Raw genomic sequence first — 18,559 nt, forward strand, 5'->3', positions numbered from 1 at the left:
TGCAAAATACATGTCCCTTGTCTGAAAACAGTCTTTTTTACCCTAAAAATACATGACTACATTCATTCATTCATTCATTCATTCATTCAATCATTTATTTATTTATTTTACAGTTTATGATGTAATCCTGTTTATTGTCAACTTCCTTACAGCAAATTAGCAGCTGCAAGTCAAAACTGCGGGCACACTACTGCTATTAAGAAGGAACTCGCGAGACTCGCCCAAAAGTAAGGTATGACGATGAAGCCTGAACCTGACGCTAAACTCGGTTCTTCATCGAAGCTTCAAAGTGTTCTCTGCGGACATCTGCTGGTCAAACGAAGAAACGTCACAGTGCCTGTTTATATATGTTGTATTTATGTATGGTCATATATTATATGTTTATATATTTGTTTAATTGAATTTTTTAATGTGGTTAAAATGTGTCACAGTCATGCCATGATAAAGTCCAAATGTATCTAGCTAATCGAACTTGCTTAACTGACCAGTGATACTGTTGTGGAATTAATATTGTCGGAATTTTTTTAAAGTCCAAATAAACTTGTGATTCTGTGCTTCTCTTTTTATTTGATCAATCAAATAAAGCGCATGCGAAGCTTTTGCCTCATGCACCGGCAACGTCACATTCGAACCGAAGCTTCGTTTGGGTGCATCAGCTCCACGCCTGTGTATATAGCCCTTCAAACTTTCTTTGTAGCATTAATTACGGGGAGTATTGTTTTGCAACATGAGTATACTCGCCAAAATAGCAGAAATTGAAAATGAGGTAAGGTAAATACATATATGGCTAATAAATCGCTCACGTTTTAGCAAGCTAGCTACTATTAGCATAGCGCCACTGTTGGGCCTCGTATTAAATTTTTAATTTAGACTTTCAGGACAGTTTGCGGCATGTGACTGTAAATAAAATACATCCCATTGCTATTCTCAGATGAATTAAAACGTCTTAGAAATTAATACTACGTAGAGAATATTGCTAACCTTATCTGCTGCGTGCCAGTGTAGCATAGCTTCACAAAACTGAATCATCAACATCTTTGGTAACTTAATTTCTGTATCAGATTCGTATTTCTGTGGATAGAAACCATGTTGTTGTTTATTGACAGTCCGTGTTTTCTTTTTCTTAGGGGTTCTTCTGTCGCAGCCTTAGCTAATGTCAACTATTTGGGCGTATTTTGTTTAAAAAAAACATCCTTATATTACTGTGACTGCTGAGAAAGATATATGGTCAATATTACAATATTACATCTGTTGGATGAAAGTGGCTTTTTTTTTTTTTTAAGATTACGTGGTGTTTACCGAAAAATTCGATTTAAAATGCACTGAAAATCAATGTAGGGTGGTTATTAAGGCATTTTCCACAAGAAATGTTAAATATCATCAAAGGAATGCTGCTTTATTACGCAGTTATTCCACAGTTACTTTTACTTTGGATGATGAATTTGACTTTAAAGAGAAAAAATATATACAAACAAAGTCCTAAGAAATGTTCTCACTTCAAGGACATTTCCCCTTCCATGGTAAAAAAAAAAAAAAAAAAAAAAATTAAAACATTATTATCCTAACTACACACATCACTCACTCACTCACTCATCTTCAACCGCTTTTCCGGGTTCGGGTCACGGGGGCAACAGCCCCAGCAGGGGACCCCAGACTTCCCTTTCCCGTGCCACATTGACCACCTCTGACTGGGGCATCCTGTGGCATTCCCAGGCCAGTGTGGATATATAATCTCTCCACCTAGTCCTGGTCTTCCCCAGGGTCTCCTCCCAGATGGAACTTTAAAATTAGATCCAGGTACCTTACTCTTCACATTTTACCAAAAGCTAAAGAAATCCACTTCAAAAGTATGAATGATATTTACCCATATCATGAATTTCTGAGGAAGAGATTTAACATTGATATAAGTAAATGTAAGTTTTGTGATTCTGATATCGAACATAAGAGCATCTTTTTTCCAAATGTATGCACCCAAAATCCTTTTGGGAACTTCTCCAAATCTAGGTAAATGAAAAAGATAAGCTCTTACTCAAACTGGAATTTTTGATGTTAAATTTGGTTTTGTTATGTCTGACAAAAAAAAGAGAAATAATATAAAATTGTATATTTTTGATGGCCAAACAATTTATTAATCAATGCAGATTCTTCTCGTCCAAACCTTTATTTAAAGTCTTTATGAATGATCTTTTTAATTTCGAAGTAATCATTGAAATGTATAAAAACCAAATAAGCCTTAACTGTCTTCCTTCCTTTTTTTTTTCTTTTTCTTTTTTTTACATAATTTATTATAGGAATAGATCTTTTGTGGTTTGTTTGTTTTTGCTTTTTTTCTTCTTCTTCCATGATTCATAGTTATTTGTATGGATGGCATGTTTCTTTTTTCCTGACTTGTTAGCTCAGTTTTTATTGTATATGTATTGTAAATTGAGATTTTGTGACCCAATTTCTGTTGTGGTCTAAATAAAGTTCTTTAAAAAGCTATTTGAATGATTTTTGTAATTTAAAGTGACCTTGATTGATGACATGCCCTTTTCACAATCAATTAATACAACAATTATTTTCTTGAATAATTAGTTGTTGGGTCCACAAAATGGTGAAAAATGTCCATCAGTGTTTTACAAAGCCCAAGACGATGAATCAGTTAATCATTGCAGGTCCACAGCTTAATCAGTAGTTGTGCCATTTGCTGAGATCCAATTACAAAACAATCATGAATGATTTCACTTTGGAATATGATGATTTTGCTCCAGAATGGATCAACAGAGCAGGCAGATTGCACGGTGGAAGAAAAGAAAAAATACCAATAACACAACATCGTTGTCATTCTTACTCTTGGCTTTCAAGGGTAAATCTAGTTTAATGTCCCTTCTTCTTGCATGCTAAAATGCATAAATCCCAGAGTAGATGGTTAGATTAGAGGTTTGTATGCTGACCTTGTGTTCAAGTGTTGTCATAAAATGCTTTTGTCCATATATAGGTGATCTTTATAATTGTATGATGGCATTAATTATAACATATCATTGATTAACAAAATTCTTTGTGTCTCATTTTAATTTAGCCTGATTACAAAATACAGTCTAGGTGTCATGTTGGTGTTATTGTTAATTGTAGATGGCCCGGACGCAGAAGAACAAGGCCACAGCTCACCACTTGGGTCTGCTCAAAGCACGTCTTGCCAAACTGAGGAGAGAACTCATTACACCAAAAGGAGGCAGTGGCGGTGGAACCGGAGAAGGTAAGACTATGATTCTTAAGGGCTGTGTTCATAGCCATCCTACTGTATGTGCTTTATTCAGAAGAATAGTTTTGATGCTTTCCTGCTGTATGAAGCTTCACAGTAAAACTTGAATTTGATATGAATTTTTGATGTGATTTCGCTTCCATTCAGGCTTTGATGTAGCAAAAACAGGGGATGCGCGAATTGGGTTTGTTGGATTTCCTTCAGTGGGAAAGTCTACCCTTCTAAGTAACCTTGCAGGTGTGTACTCTGAAGTTGCCGCCTATGAGTTCACCACTCTTACAACAGTACCTGGAGTGATTCGGTACAAAGGTGCCAAGATTCAGGTATAGCTTCCTTTTCCTTTTTTGTTCTTGCATTATCTGTAATGAAGTTATCACACTACAGTGGGTTGATTATTTGCTTATTTGTCTTTCTTCTAAGCTCTTGGATCTTCCAGGAATTATTGAGGGGGCCAAAGATGGCAAGGGCAGAGGCAGACAAGTCATTGCTGGTAAAGATGATCAGTGTGTAATATGGTTACATTGCCAAGTTTCTCCAGTGAACCCCAAATTATGCCAAATAGTTATTCAGAAGGTTTTATAACTAATTCATCAGTTTCTGGAGTCTTTTGTGCTGTTTAAAGAGGCACTCATTTTGGTGTATGTAAACTGTTGACCCACTGAAAGTCTGGCAGTGAATTAAAAGTTCAAAGAAAAAACATTGAATATGTGGAACAGGAAAATTGAGTTTGAATGGTTATAGTGGAGACGTGTGTCTGCAGTTGCACCACTGAACTGTTTTGACGTGGCTGGGATTTGGAACAGTATTTAATAATACTGATTCAAAGCTGGATTTCACCACTCTGCTTTAAATTGTAGTAATGTTTCAAGCTACAATGATATCGATTATTTAATTCACTGTTAAATTAATCCAGATTCTTTGATTTCAGGTTCTTAAATGTTCTGGTTTATTTTACGAGCTGCTTTACTTCTTTGTGACAGTAAAATGAATATCTTTGACATTTTAGACATTTTAGGGTGTCATTTTGGCCTCTGGATAACATTGATCAACATATTTCCTTTTTTTGACATTTCATGGACCTAACAAGTAGTCGACTAATTAAGAAAATAATCTATTGATTAACCTATTATGAAAATAATTGTTAGTTGCAGCCCCAGCAGTATTATTTTTAAATAATTTGATTCAACAGTTGCCATCTCATACATCTTGGAAAAAATAAAAAAAGGAACCTTTATATGTTTATTAACATAACATTTCTGTTCATCTGTCTGAGGAGGTTTAAAATAGGTAGACTGCCTCAGCATTTTCTTATTAAAAATACAAGATCCTATGACATGGTAGATGATAAACATGTAATTTATGAAGGTTGTCTGTAACAACTGTAAATGACACATTTACACAGCATTTTGTGGGATTAAATGGTTAAAAAGGAAAACTTCTCTAGTGTAGAACTTAAAACATTGGAATTGTATGTCAGTGATAATAATTCTGAATTCACCACTTTGCTTCTTGCACTTTTTTTGTATTGTTTTAGTGGCTCGAACCTGCAACTTGATCCTGATTGTGCTTGATGTCTTAAAACCTCTTCTTCATAAGAGGCTAATAGAACATGAACTTGAGGGCTTCGGTATCCGTCTTAACAAGCAACCACCCAACATTGGCTTCAAAAAAAAAGACAAAGGAGGCATTAACTTCACAGCTACAGTAAGTTTCACACAGCACAACAGATTTTGTATTTCAGCTACAGTAAAACTCATCTAAACCGTTATTGTATAAACCGGATATTTGCACTCATTGGACAAAAGCAAAAGTCCCAATGCTTTTGTATGGCTTTCCATGTAATAAACACAGTATATTAAGGATTTTGTATAACAGATTTTTGCTCACATTGGACAAATCGTCCTGTCCAATTCTAATGCATTTCCATTGACACACCTTGCATGTAGTGGACAGAGCAGTCTGGACATGCCTAGTAACAGACATATGAAATGAAGTCGAGAAAAGTAGGCACCGTATTTCCTTGTTTAAAAAGGCTGTTTATTTTTTTTTCAAACCGTGATCAGACACGGTACCTAAACGAGGCTGGGCGGAATTCAAGGCCGGGGATTATTAACAAAATGCTGCTTGTTGCATGCACTGTAATAAGGTCTTAAGTTTCACACATATCCCCAAACTAAACCGTTTTAAATCAGAGCCAACTGCGTGGTTGTGAACCCTCCCTGTGACATGCACCTGCTAAATGACTGAGACCGCAAGGGTTGTGATTTGTCACTTTCACGTTTTCACTCCTTCCTCTCCCGTCATATTCTAAAAATTTTTTGCAGTGCGCCCACCGATTACATTTCAGTCATGGATCAAATACGTTCAGCAGAAAAGTCTGCAAATATAACCAACTTTACAACATAGATTCAGAAGAAGATGCTCAAATGACCTGCAATTCATGGAGGGAAATTGTATGAACCATATTGGTTTGGAGGTTGATGATTGAATAAAGAAGTGGAGCTCATTGAGAGACAAGTTAATCCGCAAAAGGCCGCTGTTCCTGTGGCAAATTGCATAAAAATGCGACGGAGAATTTTAAAGGGTCATGCACACGTCAAGGTCATTGCTTGGCCACAGAGTTGCAGAAGCATAAATCAGTTTAGGATTTTAAGGTACCATTCCGCAGCGGACTTAAAAAAAAAATGGATATTGTCCATTTTATACATATAGCAGATTTTGTTAGTTTTATACATATAACGAATTTAGATTATAACGGACAAAATTTGCTGGTCCACCCGAATCCATTATATACAAATTTTACTGTAATATAAAGTCCACACCCCAGAATCAATAAGCAGAATAATGTTTTCATATCCCCACTCCCAACCCCTTATGTAGTATTTGTGTGAAGAAATGTTTTCTCCATCTTTTTAAAATAGTGATTTTAAAAAAAAAGCATGGTGACCTTGTTAGGACTAACACAAAGTATTTGCTGTATTATGGACTCTGAAATTTCTTGGGAAAAAATGTTAGCTGCTCTCTTTTGCTCAGGATTGCCGCTATAGATCATGTTTGGTGTAGAACCCCGACTTCTTTTTTTTAATGGTTCAAATATTGGTTTGGCACAATTTTTTGTAAATGCTAGATGCCCTTTCTGATGTCTAAGTCTAGTTCTATAAGAACCCAGTATATATGTTTTGATGGTGGGAGAAAAAACCCCACACAAGGATGTCCAAATTTCACACCAACACGAACTGAGCATTGGTGGACTTGAACCCAGGACCTTCATGCTGTGAGCAAGAAAAATACCCATCATGATTTCCCAGCACATCTACAAAATATGTTTTATGGTTTTCAGTCAGTTTTATGACACAAACCAAATAAATTCATAAAAATGTATTACTGATTAAAAAAAATACTAGGTGCTGTTTGATCATTTAAATGGGTAATTGTTATAGTTGTCAATTGAATCACTTCTGTTCATCGTTTATTTGTTGAATACTTTGCATGTGAAAGCCTTGGCTCACAGGTACAACCCCTGGCAAAAATTATGTAATCACCGGCCTCGGAGGATGTTCATTCAGTTGTTTAATTTTGTAGAAAAAAAGCAGATCACAGACATGACACAAAACTAAAGTCATTTCAAATGGCAACTTTCTGGCTTTAAGAAACACTATAAGAAATCAAGAAAAAAAATTGTGGCAGTCAGTAATGGTTACTTTTTTAGACCATGCAGAGGGAAAAAAATATGGACTCACTCAATTCTGAGGAATAAATTATGGAATCACCCTGTAAATTTTCATCCCCAAAACTAACACCTGCATCAAATCAGATCTGTTCGTTAGTCTGCATCTAAAAAGGAGTGATCACACCTTGGAGAGCTGTTGCACCAAGTGGACTGACATGAATCATGGCTCCAACACAAGAGATGTCAATTGAAACAAAGAAGAGGATTATCAAACTCTTAAAAGAGGGTAAATCGTCACGCAATGCTGCAAAAGATGTTGGTTGTTCAGTCAGCTGTGTCTAAACTCTGGACCAAATACAAACAACATGGGATGGTTGTTAAAGGCAAACATACTGGTAGACCAAGGAAGACGTCAAAGCGTCAAGACAGAAAACTTAAAGCAATATGTCTCAAAAATCGAAAATGCACAACAAAACAAATGAGGAATGAATGGGAGGAAACTGGAGTCAATGTCTGTGACCGAACTGTAAGAAACCGCCTAAAGGAAATGGGATTTACATACAGAAAAGCTAAACGAAAGCCGTCATTAACACCTAAACAGAAAAAAACAAGGTTACAGTGGGCTAAGGAAAAGCAATCGTGGACTGTGGATGACAGGATGAAAGTAATATTCAGTGATGAATCTCGAATCTGCATTGGGAAAGGTGATGATGCTGGAACTTTTGTTTGGTGCCGTTCCAGTGTGATTTATAAAGATGACTGCCTGAAGAGAACATGTAAATTTCCACAGTCGATGATATGGGGCTGCATGTCAGGTAAAGGCACTGGGGAGATGGCTGTCATTACATCATCAATAAATGCACAAGTTTACGTTGATATTTTGGACACTTTTCTTATCCCATCAATTGAAAGGATGTTTGGGGATGATGAAATCATTTTTCAAGATGATAATGCATCTTGCCATAGAGCAAAAACTGTGAAAACATTCCTTGCAAAAAGACATATAGGGTCAGTGTCATGGCCTGCAAATAGTCCGGATCTTAATCCAATTGAAAATCTTTGGTGGAAGTTGAAGAAAATGGTCCATGACAAGGCTCAAACCTGCAAAGCTGATCTGGCAACAGCAATCAGAGAAAGTTGGAGCCAGATTGATGAAGAGTTCTGATTGCCACTCATTAAGTCCATGCCTCAGAGACTGCAAGCTGTTACAAAAGCCAGAGGTGGTGCAACAAAATACTGTGATGTGTTGGAGCGTTCTTTTGTTTTTCATGATTCCATAATTTATTCCTCAGAATTGAGTGATTCCATATTTTTTTCCCCTCTGCTTGGTCTAAAAAAGTAACCGTTACTGACTGCCACAATTTTTTTTCCTGATTACTTATAGTGTTTCTTAAAGCCAGAAAGTTGCCATTTGAAATGACTTTAGTTTTGTGTCATGTCTGTGCTCTGCTTTTTTTCTACAAAATTAAACAACTGAATGAGTGTCCTCCGAGGCCGGTGATTCCATAATTTTTGCCAGGGGTTGTACAAATAAAGACAAGTTATAAAGGTCGTCTTCAATAACCAGAATCAGATGTTGAAAAGATTTTTAAACAAGTTGTCTCATCAGTCATGTGACCTGGTAACAAAGACTGAACTGCTGCCCTCTTATGGACAATCACGTGATTCCCCCCATGAAAATGTAATATTTACCAGTGGGGGTCTGTATTATTCTGTGGGTTCTGAGGGATAGAATGTGAAATGTAACAGCAACACTTACATTCAACGTATATAAAAGGCTACTGCTTTCAACCTAAAGCTGTCTGTCACGTCGTTCTTGTCCCTTCTGTTAGTGTGCTCAAACTGAGCTGGATGCTGAAACGGTTAAGACCATCCTGGCAGAGTATAAGATCCATAACGCCGACATCACTCTGCGTAGTGACGCCACGGCCGATGATCTCATTGACGTAGTGGAGGGAAATCGGTAAGTAGCTAGAGAATCGAAATGACTCTGGCGTAGGCATTCCTACTGGGTGTGGCCTTTTGGAAAACAAGCTCAACACCATCACTCGACTGCAGATTAATTTGATGATGCTAAGTTATTTATTAGATGTTGCTTCAAACAGCATTATTTATTTCAAAGCTGTGACACACCTCTCTGTGTAATATTATCATGTAAAAACATCAACACTTTTTTAATCTGTATGTTTTTAAATAGACAGTGATGATTCATACATTATAAGAATTCACCATCAAAGGAAATAAATACTAATTTTAATTGGGTTTTTTGTTTGTTTTTTTTACCCATCCATGTATTTTCTGGTTATTAATCAAGAAAAACAAATGCTGTGAATGTTTATGTACTACAGTAGAGCTTGTTTATTTTCTCCCACTGCTATATGCAAGAATATTCTTATTGGAAAGTCTGATAGAAGACATACTAACAGCATTTAAAGAGCAAAAATCCTTTAAAAAAACATAAAACTGAAATCACCTGAATGTTGCTGCATTACAGTTGATTATTGAGCACACTGATGTGATCCATTTATTCCTTCTCCTGTGGCTGCAGTGTGTACATCCCCTGCATTTATGTGCTCAACAAAATTGATCAGATCTCCACTGAGGAGCTTGACATCATCTACAAGGTCCCCCACTGCGTACCCATCTCAGCCCACCACCGCTGGAACTTTGACGACCTGTTGGAGAAGATGTGGGACTACTTGAAGCTTGTGCGCATGTAAGAACAGTTTATACAGTAACCATTCAGGTTTGAATTGGGTTTGAGCAGTGAAATAATGTTTATGTTGTTGTGTTTTTCATAGCTACACAAAACCCAAAGGCCAGCTTCCCGATTATACGTCACCTGTTGTGCTCCCTGACGGTAAAACTTCTGTGGAGGATTTCTGTTTAAAGATTCATAAAAACCTCATCAAAGAATTCAAATAGTGAGTCTTGGCTTCACTTAAGCGTGTGTGCGTTCAAATTGCTGCTCCAGAAAAGGAATTGTTTTGTTGTTTGTTTTTTTTTTATCATCATCATCATCATTATTATTATTATTCCAAATTATAGTCGGGTTTATAACTCATGGAACAGTGAAAGTGTTTGTGTTGTGTTTGTACACCACAGCAGTGCAGATGAAACTAAACAATCGAGATGTAGCGGTACTTGTAATGTAGACTTTCAGCTTTAATTCAAGAAGTTTAAGAAAACTACTGCATTAACCTTTTAGGAATTACAGCCATTTGTATGCATAGTCCCTCCAGTTTGACAGGCTGTAAGTAATTGGATAAACTAAATGTTTGGGGGGGGCATACAAATGATCATCCTTGAGAGAAGTCATGAGGTGGACTCATGAACATTTACACTCAACAAAAATATAAACGCAACACTTTTGGTTTTGCTCCCATTTTGTATGAGATGAACTCAAAGATCTAAAACTTTTTCCACATACACAATATCACCATTTCCCTCAAATATTGTTCACAAACCAGTCTAAATCTGTGATAGTGAGCACTTCTCCTTTGCTGAGATAATCCATCCCACTTCACAGGTGTGCCATATCAAGATGTTGATTAGACACCATGATTAGTGCACAAGTGTGCCTTAGACTGCCCACAATAAAAGGCCACTCTGAAAGGTGCAGTTTTGTTTTATTGGGGGGGATACCAGTCAGTATCTGGTGTGACCACCATTTGCCTCATGCAGTGCAACACATCTCCTTCGCATAGAGTTGATCAGGTTGTCAATTGTGGCCTGTGGAATGTTGGTCCACTCCTCTTCAATGGCTGTGCGAAGTTGCTGGATATTGGCAGGAAATGGTACACGCTGTCGTATACGCCGGTCCAGAGCATCCCAAACATGCTCAATGGGTGACATGTCCGGTGAGTATGCCGGCCATGCAAGAACTGGGACATTTTCAGCTTCCAAGAATTGTGTACAGATCCTTGCAACATGGGGCCATGCATTATCCTGCTGCAACATGAGGTGATGTTCTTGGATGTATGGCACAACAATGGGCCTCAGGATCTCGTCACGGTATCTCTGTGCATTCAAAATGCCATCAATAAAATGCCTGTGTTCTTCGTCCATAACAGATGCCTGCCCATACCATAACACCACCGCCACCATGGGCCACTCGATCCACAACATTGACATCAGAAAGCCGCTCACCCACACGACGCCACACACGTTATCTGCCATCTGCCCTGGACAGTGTGAACCGGGATTCATCCGTGAAGAGAACACCTCTCCAACGTGCCAAACGCCAGCGAATATGAGCATTTGCCCACTCAAGTCGGTTACGACGATGAACTGGAGTCAGGTCGAGACCCCGATGAGGACAAGAGCATGCAGATGAGCTTCCCTGAGACGGTTTCTGACAGTTTGTGCAGAAATTCTTTGGTTATGCAAACCGATTGTTTCAGCAGCTGTCCGAGTGGCTGGTCTCAGACGATCTTGGAGGTGAACATGCTGGATGTGGAGGTCCTGGGCTGGTGTGGTTACACGTGGTCTGCGGTTGTGAGGCTGGTTGATGTACTGCCAAATTCTCTGAAACGCCTTTGGAGACGGCTTATGGTAGAGAAATGAACATTCAATACACGAGCAACAGCTCTGGTTGACATTCCTGCTGTCAGCATGCCAATTGCACGCTCCCTCAAATCTTGCGACATCTGTGGCATTGTGCTGTGTGATAAAAGTGCACCTTTCAGCGTGGCCTTTTATTGTGAGCAGTCTAAGGCACACCTGTGCACTAATCATGGTGTCTAATCAGCATCTTGATATGGCACACCTGTGAGGTGGGATGGATTATCTCAGCAAAGGAGAATTGCTCACTATCACAGATTTAGACTGGTTTGTGAACAATATTTGAGGGAAATGGTGATATTGTGTATGTGGAAAAAGTTTTAGATCGTTGAGTTCATCTCATACAAAATGGGAGCAAAACCAAAAGTGTTGCGTTTATATTTTTGTTGAGTATACAAGTCAGTGAATATTTATTGGACTTTATTTATGTCAATTGTTAAGAAATATAAACGGTATGTACTCTGTGGTAAATCTGTCTTGAGAAGGCATTTTTTAAAAAGAGACTAGTGAGGGAAGCCACCAAGGCACCCATAACGGCTCTGAAGGAGTTGTACAGTGGGGGAAATAAGTATTTGATCCACAGTCAATTTCGCAGGTTTTCCCACCTACAAAGAATGTTGAGGTCTGTAATTTTTATCGTAGGTACACTTCAACTGTGAGAGAGAGAACCTAAAAAAAAATCCAGAAAATCACATCTTCTGATTTTTAAATAATTGAAATGCATTTTATTATATGAAATAAGTATTTGACCCACTACCAACCAGCAAGAATTCTGGCTCTCACAGACCTGTTATTTTTTCTTTAAAGGCCCTCATATTCTGCACTCTTTACCTGTATTAATTGCACCTGTTTCAACTTGTGACCTGTATAAAAGACACCTGTCCACACAATCAATCACACTCCAACCTATCCACCATGGCTAAGACCAAAGAGCTGTCTAAGGACATCAAGGACAAAACTGTAGACCTGCACAAGGCTGGGATGGGCTACAGGACAACAGGCAAGCAGCTTGGTAGAAGACAGCAACTGTTGTGTTTCTTCCACTTTCTAATAAATAATCATAAGATGACTGTCAATCTCCCTCGGTCTGGGATTTCATGCAAGATCTCACTTTGTGGGGTAAGTATGATTCTGAGAAAGCTCAGAACTACACAGGAGGACCTAGTCAATGAGCTGAAGAGAGCTGCGACCACAGTCACATAGATTACATTAGTAACACATGATGCCGTCATGGTTTAAAATCCTGCAGGGCAGCAAGGTCCCCCTGCTCAAGCCAGCACATCCAGGCTGGTTTGAAGTTCACCAGTGACCATCTGGATGATCCAGAGGAGGCGTGGGAGAAGATCATGTGGCCAGATGAGACCAAAATAGAGCTTTTTTTGAATCACCTCCACTTGCCGTGTTTAGAGGATGAGAACAACCCCAAGAACACCGTCCCAACTGTAAAGCATGGGGGTGGAAGCATCAGACTGTGAGGGTGCTCTTCTGCAAAGGGGACAGGACGACTGCACCATATTGACGGGACGATGGATGGGGTCATGTATCGCGAGATTTTGGAAAACAACCTCGTCCCTCGCTAAGAGCACTGAAGATGGGTCATGGCTGGGTCTTCCAGCATGTCAATGACCCTAAACACACAGCCAGGGCAACTAAGGAGGGGCTCCGTAAGAAGCATTTCAAGGTCCTGAAGTAGCCTAGCCAGTCTCCGGACCTGAACGTAATAGAAAATCTTTGTAGGGAGCTGAAATTCCAAAGCTGAAAGATCTGGAGAAGATCTGTATGGAGGAGTGGACCAAAATCCCTGTTGTAGTGTGCAAATTTGGTCAAGAACTACAGGAAACGTTTGACCTCTGTAATGGCAGACAAATGTTTCTGTACCAATTGTTAAGGTCTGTTTTTCTAGGGGGTCAAATACTTATTTCTTGCAATAAAATGCAAACTAATTATTTAAAAATCATACGTGATTTTCTTGATTTTTGATTCTGTGTCTCACAGTTGAAGTGTACCTATGATTAAAAAATACAGACCTCCATTCTTTGTAGGTGGAAAAACCTGCAAAATTGGCAGTGGATCAAATACTTATTTCCCCCACTGTATGCTACTGTGGCTGTGATTGGATATACAGTTATTACAGTTAGAGAAAATCAGAAGTGAAATTTCAGATAGTTTGCCAGAAGCCACAGACATGAACATAGATTTCATTTTTTTTGTAGGATGACACCCCCCCCCCCCCCAAAAAAAAAAAACAAAAAAAAAAAAAACATTATTTTGTGGGAGATTTAAAGATGACTTTATACATCAACATTACTATCACTCTTCGCTTAGTATTTCTCACATTTTAATTTGTTTATGCCATTTAAAATACAAAAATAAAAATGTGTAAAATTATCATCCTTGAACTGAAAGCAAATCTCTACAACTTGATATAAACTAATAAAAAAATATAAAAGCCAAGATGATGGGCTGCATAAGTAATGGAACGTGTTGGTATAATACCTGGAAATAATCTGTTTCATTGCCAGTTTTCTTTAGACAAGTCAGGGGATGGATACATGAACATTTCCAAGTCACTGAATATGTTTTGCACTTCATTTACATCAGTTATGAAGAAATACAAACAGTATCACACTCTATGGTTAATCTGTATGGAGTAGACAGTTCTCAAAAACCGAGTGACTGTGCAAGATGGAGGAGTGAGGAAAGCCACCAAGACACCCAGACAACCCAGAAGAAGTTATAGGCTTTTGTGGCTGTGATTGGAAAAATTGTGCATAGTGCATGTTTTGCATTTTGTATCATTTATACAGCTTCATGATGAAGTGGTATTGAGGAGGATATTCTTAAAAAGAAGACCTAAAAATTCAGCTACAATTTGTCAGAAAGTACATCTGAGATGCAAGCCTGGATTTGATGTTTTGGTGAAAGAAAATCCTCCTCTGTACTACTTCATCATGTAGTAGTACAGAGTATCACCAATAACTGGTGATACAAAATGCAAAACATGCATTGTGCACAATCTCTCCAACTGATGTAAATAAAGTCTAAGACATATTCAGTGACTTGGAAATGTTCATGTATCCATCCCCTGACTTGTCTAAAGAAAACTGGCAATTAAACTGGTTATTTCCAGGTATTCTGCCCAAGCGTTCCATTACTTATACAACCCATCATCTTGGCTTTTATATTTTTTATTAATTTACAGTAGTGTTCAGAATAATAGTAGTGCTATGTGACTAAAAAGATTAATCCAGGTTTTGAGTATATTTCTTATTATTACATGGGAAACAAGGTACCAGTAGATTCTCACAAATCCAACAAGACCAAGCATTCATGATATGCACACTCTTAAGGCTATGAAATTGGGCTATTAGTAAAAAAAAAAAAAAAAAAAGTAGAAAAGGGGGTGTTCACAATAATAGTAGTGTGGCATTCAATCAGTGAGTTGTCAATTTTGTGGAACAAACAGGTGTTAATCAGGTGTCCCCTATTTAAGGATGAAGCCAGCACATGTTGAACATGCTTTTCTCTTTGAAAGCCTGAGGAAAATGAGACGTTCAAGACATTGTTCAGAAAAACAGCGTAGTTTGATTAAAAAGTTGACCGGAGAGGGGGAAACTTTACACAGGTGCAAAAAATTATAGGCTGTTCATCTACAATGACCTCCAATGCTTTAAAATGGACAAAAAAAAAACAGACGCGTGGAAGAAAATGGAAAACAACCATCAAAATGGATAGAAGAATAACCATAATGGCAAAGGCTCACCCATTGATGAGCTCCAGGATGATCAAAGACAATCAGGCGTTATCTGTAAGTGCTGTGACAATTAGAAGACACCTGTGTGAAGCTAATTTATTTGCAAGAATCCCCCGCAAAGTCCCTCTGTTAAATAAAAGATGTGCAGAAGAGGTTGCAGTTTGCCAAAGAACACATCAACTGGCCTAAAGAGAAATGGAGGAATATTTTGTGGACTGATGAGAGTAAAATTGTTCTTTTTGGGTCCAAGGGCCGCAGACAGTTTGTGAGACGACCCCCAAACTCTGAATTCAAGCCACAGTTCACAGTGAAAACAGTGAAGCATGGTGGTGCAAGCATCATGATATGGGCATGTTTCTCCTACTATGGTGTTGGGCCTATATATCGCATACCAGGTATCATGGATCAGTTTGGATATGTCAAAATACTTGAAGAGGTCATGTTGCCTTATGCTGAAGAGGACATGCCCTTGAAATGGGTGTTTCAACAAGACTCATTGTTTTGTTGAAACACCCAAGCACACTAGTAAATGAGCAAAATCTTGGTTCCAAACCAACAAAATTAATGCCTCACAGATGTGAAGAAATCATGAAAAACTGTGGTTAGACAACTAAATACTAGTTTAGTGATTCACAGGATTTCTAAAAAAGCAGTTTGATCATAATAGTTTTGAGTTTGTAGCCTCAACAGCAGATGCTACTATTACTGTGAACACCCCCTTTTTTACTATTTCTTACTAATAGCCCAATTTCATAGCCTTACGAGTGTGCATATCATGAATGCTTGGTCTTGTTGGATTTGTGAGAATCTACTGAATCTACTGGTACCTTGTTTCCCATGTAACAATAAGAAATACTAGTATACTCAAAACCTGGATTAATCTTTTTACTCACATAGCACTACTATTATTCTGAACACTACTGTATATGAAGTTGTAAATTTGCTTTCAGTTTGAGTTTAAGGATGATAATTTATTTAATAAAATTTGTGTGTGCGTTTGAAATGACATAAACACATTAAAGTGTGTGAAATACCAAGTGTCCCAATACGTTTGGAGGGCACTGTACCTTCTGTACTCTCACACTTCTGTATTGTGGCCTGAAGTGGAACTGCTACCATTAGAACTCTACGAAATCTTCAGAAAGTAAACATTTACTGGACTCTGTATTGAGATCCCTCCTGTGTCTCACAATGCAGGAATTCTGCACCCTATTGTTTCCCTGGTTCTTCCATTATTGCTTACTAAAGGGAATACTCCGTGTGCCTTTCAAACATTTTGAAAGAACTCAAGACACTTTAATCAGAGTTATTGTCCCCTTATGATTAGGCATGGCAGATGAGCAATAATTAGAGGGTCTGGATTTGGACCGCCATCTCCAAATGGCAAATCATCAGTCAGTCAATGCATTATTGCTGCTAGACATTAATCTTCCTCCAGGGAACAGAAAAAGTCAGTGACACATAAGAAGTCCTCTAAATGCAAACTGTCTTTGCAACCTGCTGCAAAGCATAGAAAGCGGTGTGTGTAGATTTTACTGGATTGCTGCTTCATTAACTCTTGCCTTTTTTTTTTTTTTTTTAATGCATCAAACTCTTCTTCTTTCAGTGCGCTTGTGTGGGGCTCATCAGTGAAACATAATCCACAAAAGGTGGGCAAGGACCACGTCCTGGAGGACGAAGATGTTATCCAGCTGGTGAAGAAGTAAAAGGAGTTGTAATTCATCGTATGGCCCGTTTATCACAGCGTGTATTCTGCAGACAGTTGACAAATTGCCACACATTCATCCTTTAGGGCACCTGTTTAGGTGTCCTTCAGGGGTTTTTTTTTTCCCCAAAGCAAAATTACGTCACATTAAACACACTTTTAACACCATGAATGGTTCATATTGAATATTGGTGTCGCCTTGCATTTGCTCAAATTTTGCCCAATAAAAATGTGGTTTCTTGTGCAAAATTTTTTGTTTTGTGTTTGTTCCCCTCCCCACTCCTTAATAGATGTATTTAATCATTTACATTATTGTAAGCAGCCAGTTTTACAAGCTGAGTTAATGCATTAAAAAAAAAAAAAGAAAAGAAAAGAAACCTCCAAAGAAATGATAAATCACTGAACCTTGACCTGTGTTACCATTCAAATGCTGTAGATTCCGGCAAACGCATGATGCAACAGCAACGCCACAAACATGTTGGTGCAGCTCTCAGGAAAGAGTCTCATTAGAAAGCCTTGTGCAGCTAAGTGATTTACGAGACATTGATGATGAAGGCAGTTATTCAGCCCCCTTCCCAGTAGGGACAGCCACTCAGGTTAATCAGTTCATTCACTCAAACAGTCTAGGGACATCATACCCCAGCTGTTCACAACCTCCAAGACTCCACAGAACAAAATCACAAGCATTTCATCAGATCCTCAAGCACTTTACAGGGCTCGCATCATCTAATATCGATATGTTGTAACCTGCACGAAGTGCATCGGCCATTTTGTGTTTGAGCATTTGTTCGGTGCTGATTACAGCAGCGAGCACTGACATTGACATGAACGCAGTCAATAGTGCGATCGGAGTGCGATTGTAAAAATGTTACAAATACGTAAAGGCGCCATTTAGCCAAACAAGCTTTACGCCAACATTGCGTTAGCTGAGATTTTATGTGTTGAGAAAATGTGGCGTTTGACTTTCACAGATTTAGTTAAACTGCTGCTCATCTTAATTACTGCATCATCATTTATTTCTACATGAGAGATCAGTATGCACTAATAAGACAATTGTAAAGATAGGAGCTAGTGCAAAATGGGCTCACAGTGGGATTTTACACATCAAAGTACTTACACATTGAGGAAGGAAATCATCTTCAATGAATGTTAAAATTAATTAGTGGAAAAAAGCTGGTAAGTGTCAAAGCAAGTAATTGCTTTATGCAATATCCTATGTCTTGTCAGTAGTGATTGTTGCATTCACAGTAAGGGTCTACATTTAGAATAAGATGTAAAGGTCATAGTTCTGCAAGAGACAACATTCACTCAAATCATCGACATAACAGTCCAGTAAGAGTGTATTTGGTGTTGTAGACTAGTCTCTACTTGGTATGCCTGCAGTGGTTTAGGATAACGCCTGGCTGTCGGGCAGCAGCAAGATCAACACTCCTCAGACACTGCCTCTTCCCCACCCCGTTTTCCCCTGTAAATTATAGCAGCACTTTAGCTAATGAAAGAGTTGAAGACCGAGCACTAATAAAAGCCATTAAGTGAATAAAGCACATCCCCCTCTAACAAAATTAAAGAATCTACCCATTTGAAGAGGGAGGACTCTGTATTAATATTTATGAAATGCGGAACCGG

At 38.3% G+C, this 18,559-nt stretch overlaps 1 protein-coding gene across 1 annotated transcript; it reads left to right on the top strand.

The window, feature by feature from the left end:
- Positions 1 to 606: 606 nt before the first annotated feature.
- Positions 607 to 17,182, top strand: drg1 (developmentally regulated GTP binding protein 1). The gene is made up of 9 exons (XM_034191884.1): positions 607 to 766; positions 3,112 to 3,235; positions 3,389 to 3,564; positions 3,662 to 3,731; positions 4,776 to 4,945; positions 8,744 to 8,874; positions 9,460 to 9,627; positions 9,713 to 9,835; positions 16,835 to 17,182. The coding sequence occupies exons 1-9, from the start codon at positions 728 to 730 to the stop codon at positions 16,932 to 16,934; spliced, it is 1,101 nt and encodes a 366-aa protein (XP_034047775.1). The 5' UTR covers positions 607 to 727; the 3' UTR covers positions 16,935 to 17,182.
- Positions 17,183 to 18,559: the final 1,377 nt, after the last annotated feature.

Source organism: Thalassophryne amazonica, chromosome 17 (assembly GCF_902500255.1).
Source record: "Thalassophryne amazonica chromosome 17, fThaAma1.1, whole genome shotgun sequence".
In the NCBI taxonomy this organism is placed as follows: domain Eukaryota; kingdom Metazoa; phylum Chordata; class Actinopteri; order Batrachoidiformes; family Batrachoididae; genus Thalassophryne; species Thalassophryne amazonica.

What these genes read in the sequence shown, in the direction of transcription:
- drg1 (XM_034191884.1), top strand. Translation starts at nt 728, where the DNA reads ATGAGTATACTCGCCAAAATAGCAGAAATTGAAAATGAG. An exon ending in TGGCGGTGGAACCGGAGAAG is followed by an intron (nt 3,236 to 3,388) that starts GTAAGACTATGA and finishes GCTTCCATTCAG; the next exon opens with GCTTTGATGTAGCAAAAACA. An exon ending in GACGTAGTGGAGGGAAATCG is followed by an intron (nt 8,875 to 9,459) that starts GTAAGTAGCTAG and finishes CTGTGGCTGCAG; the next exon opens with TGTGTACATCCCCTGCATTT.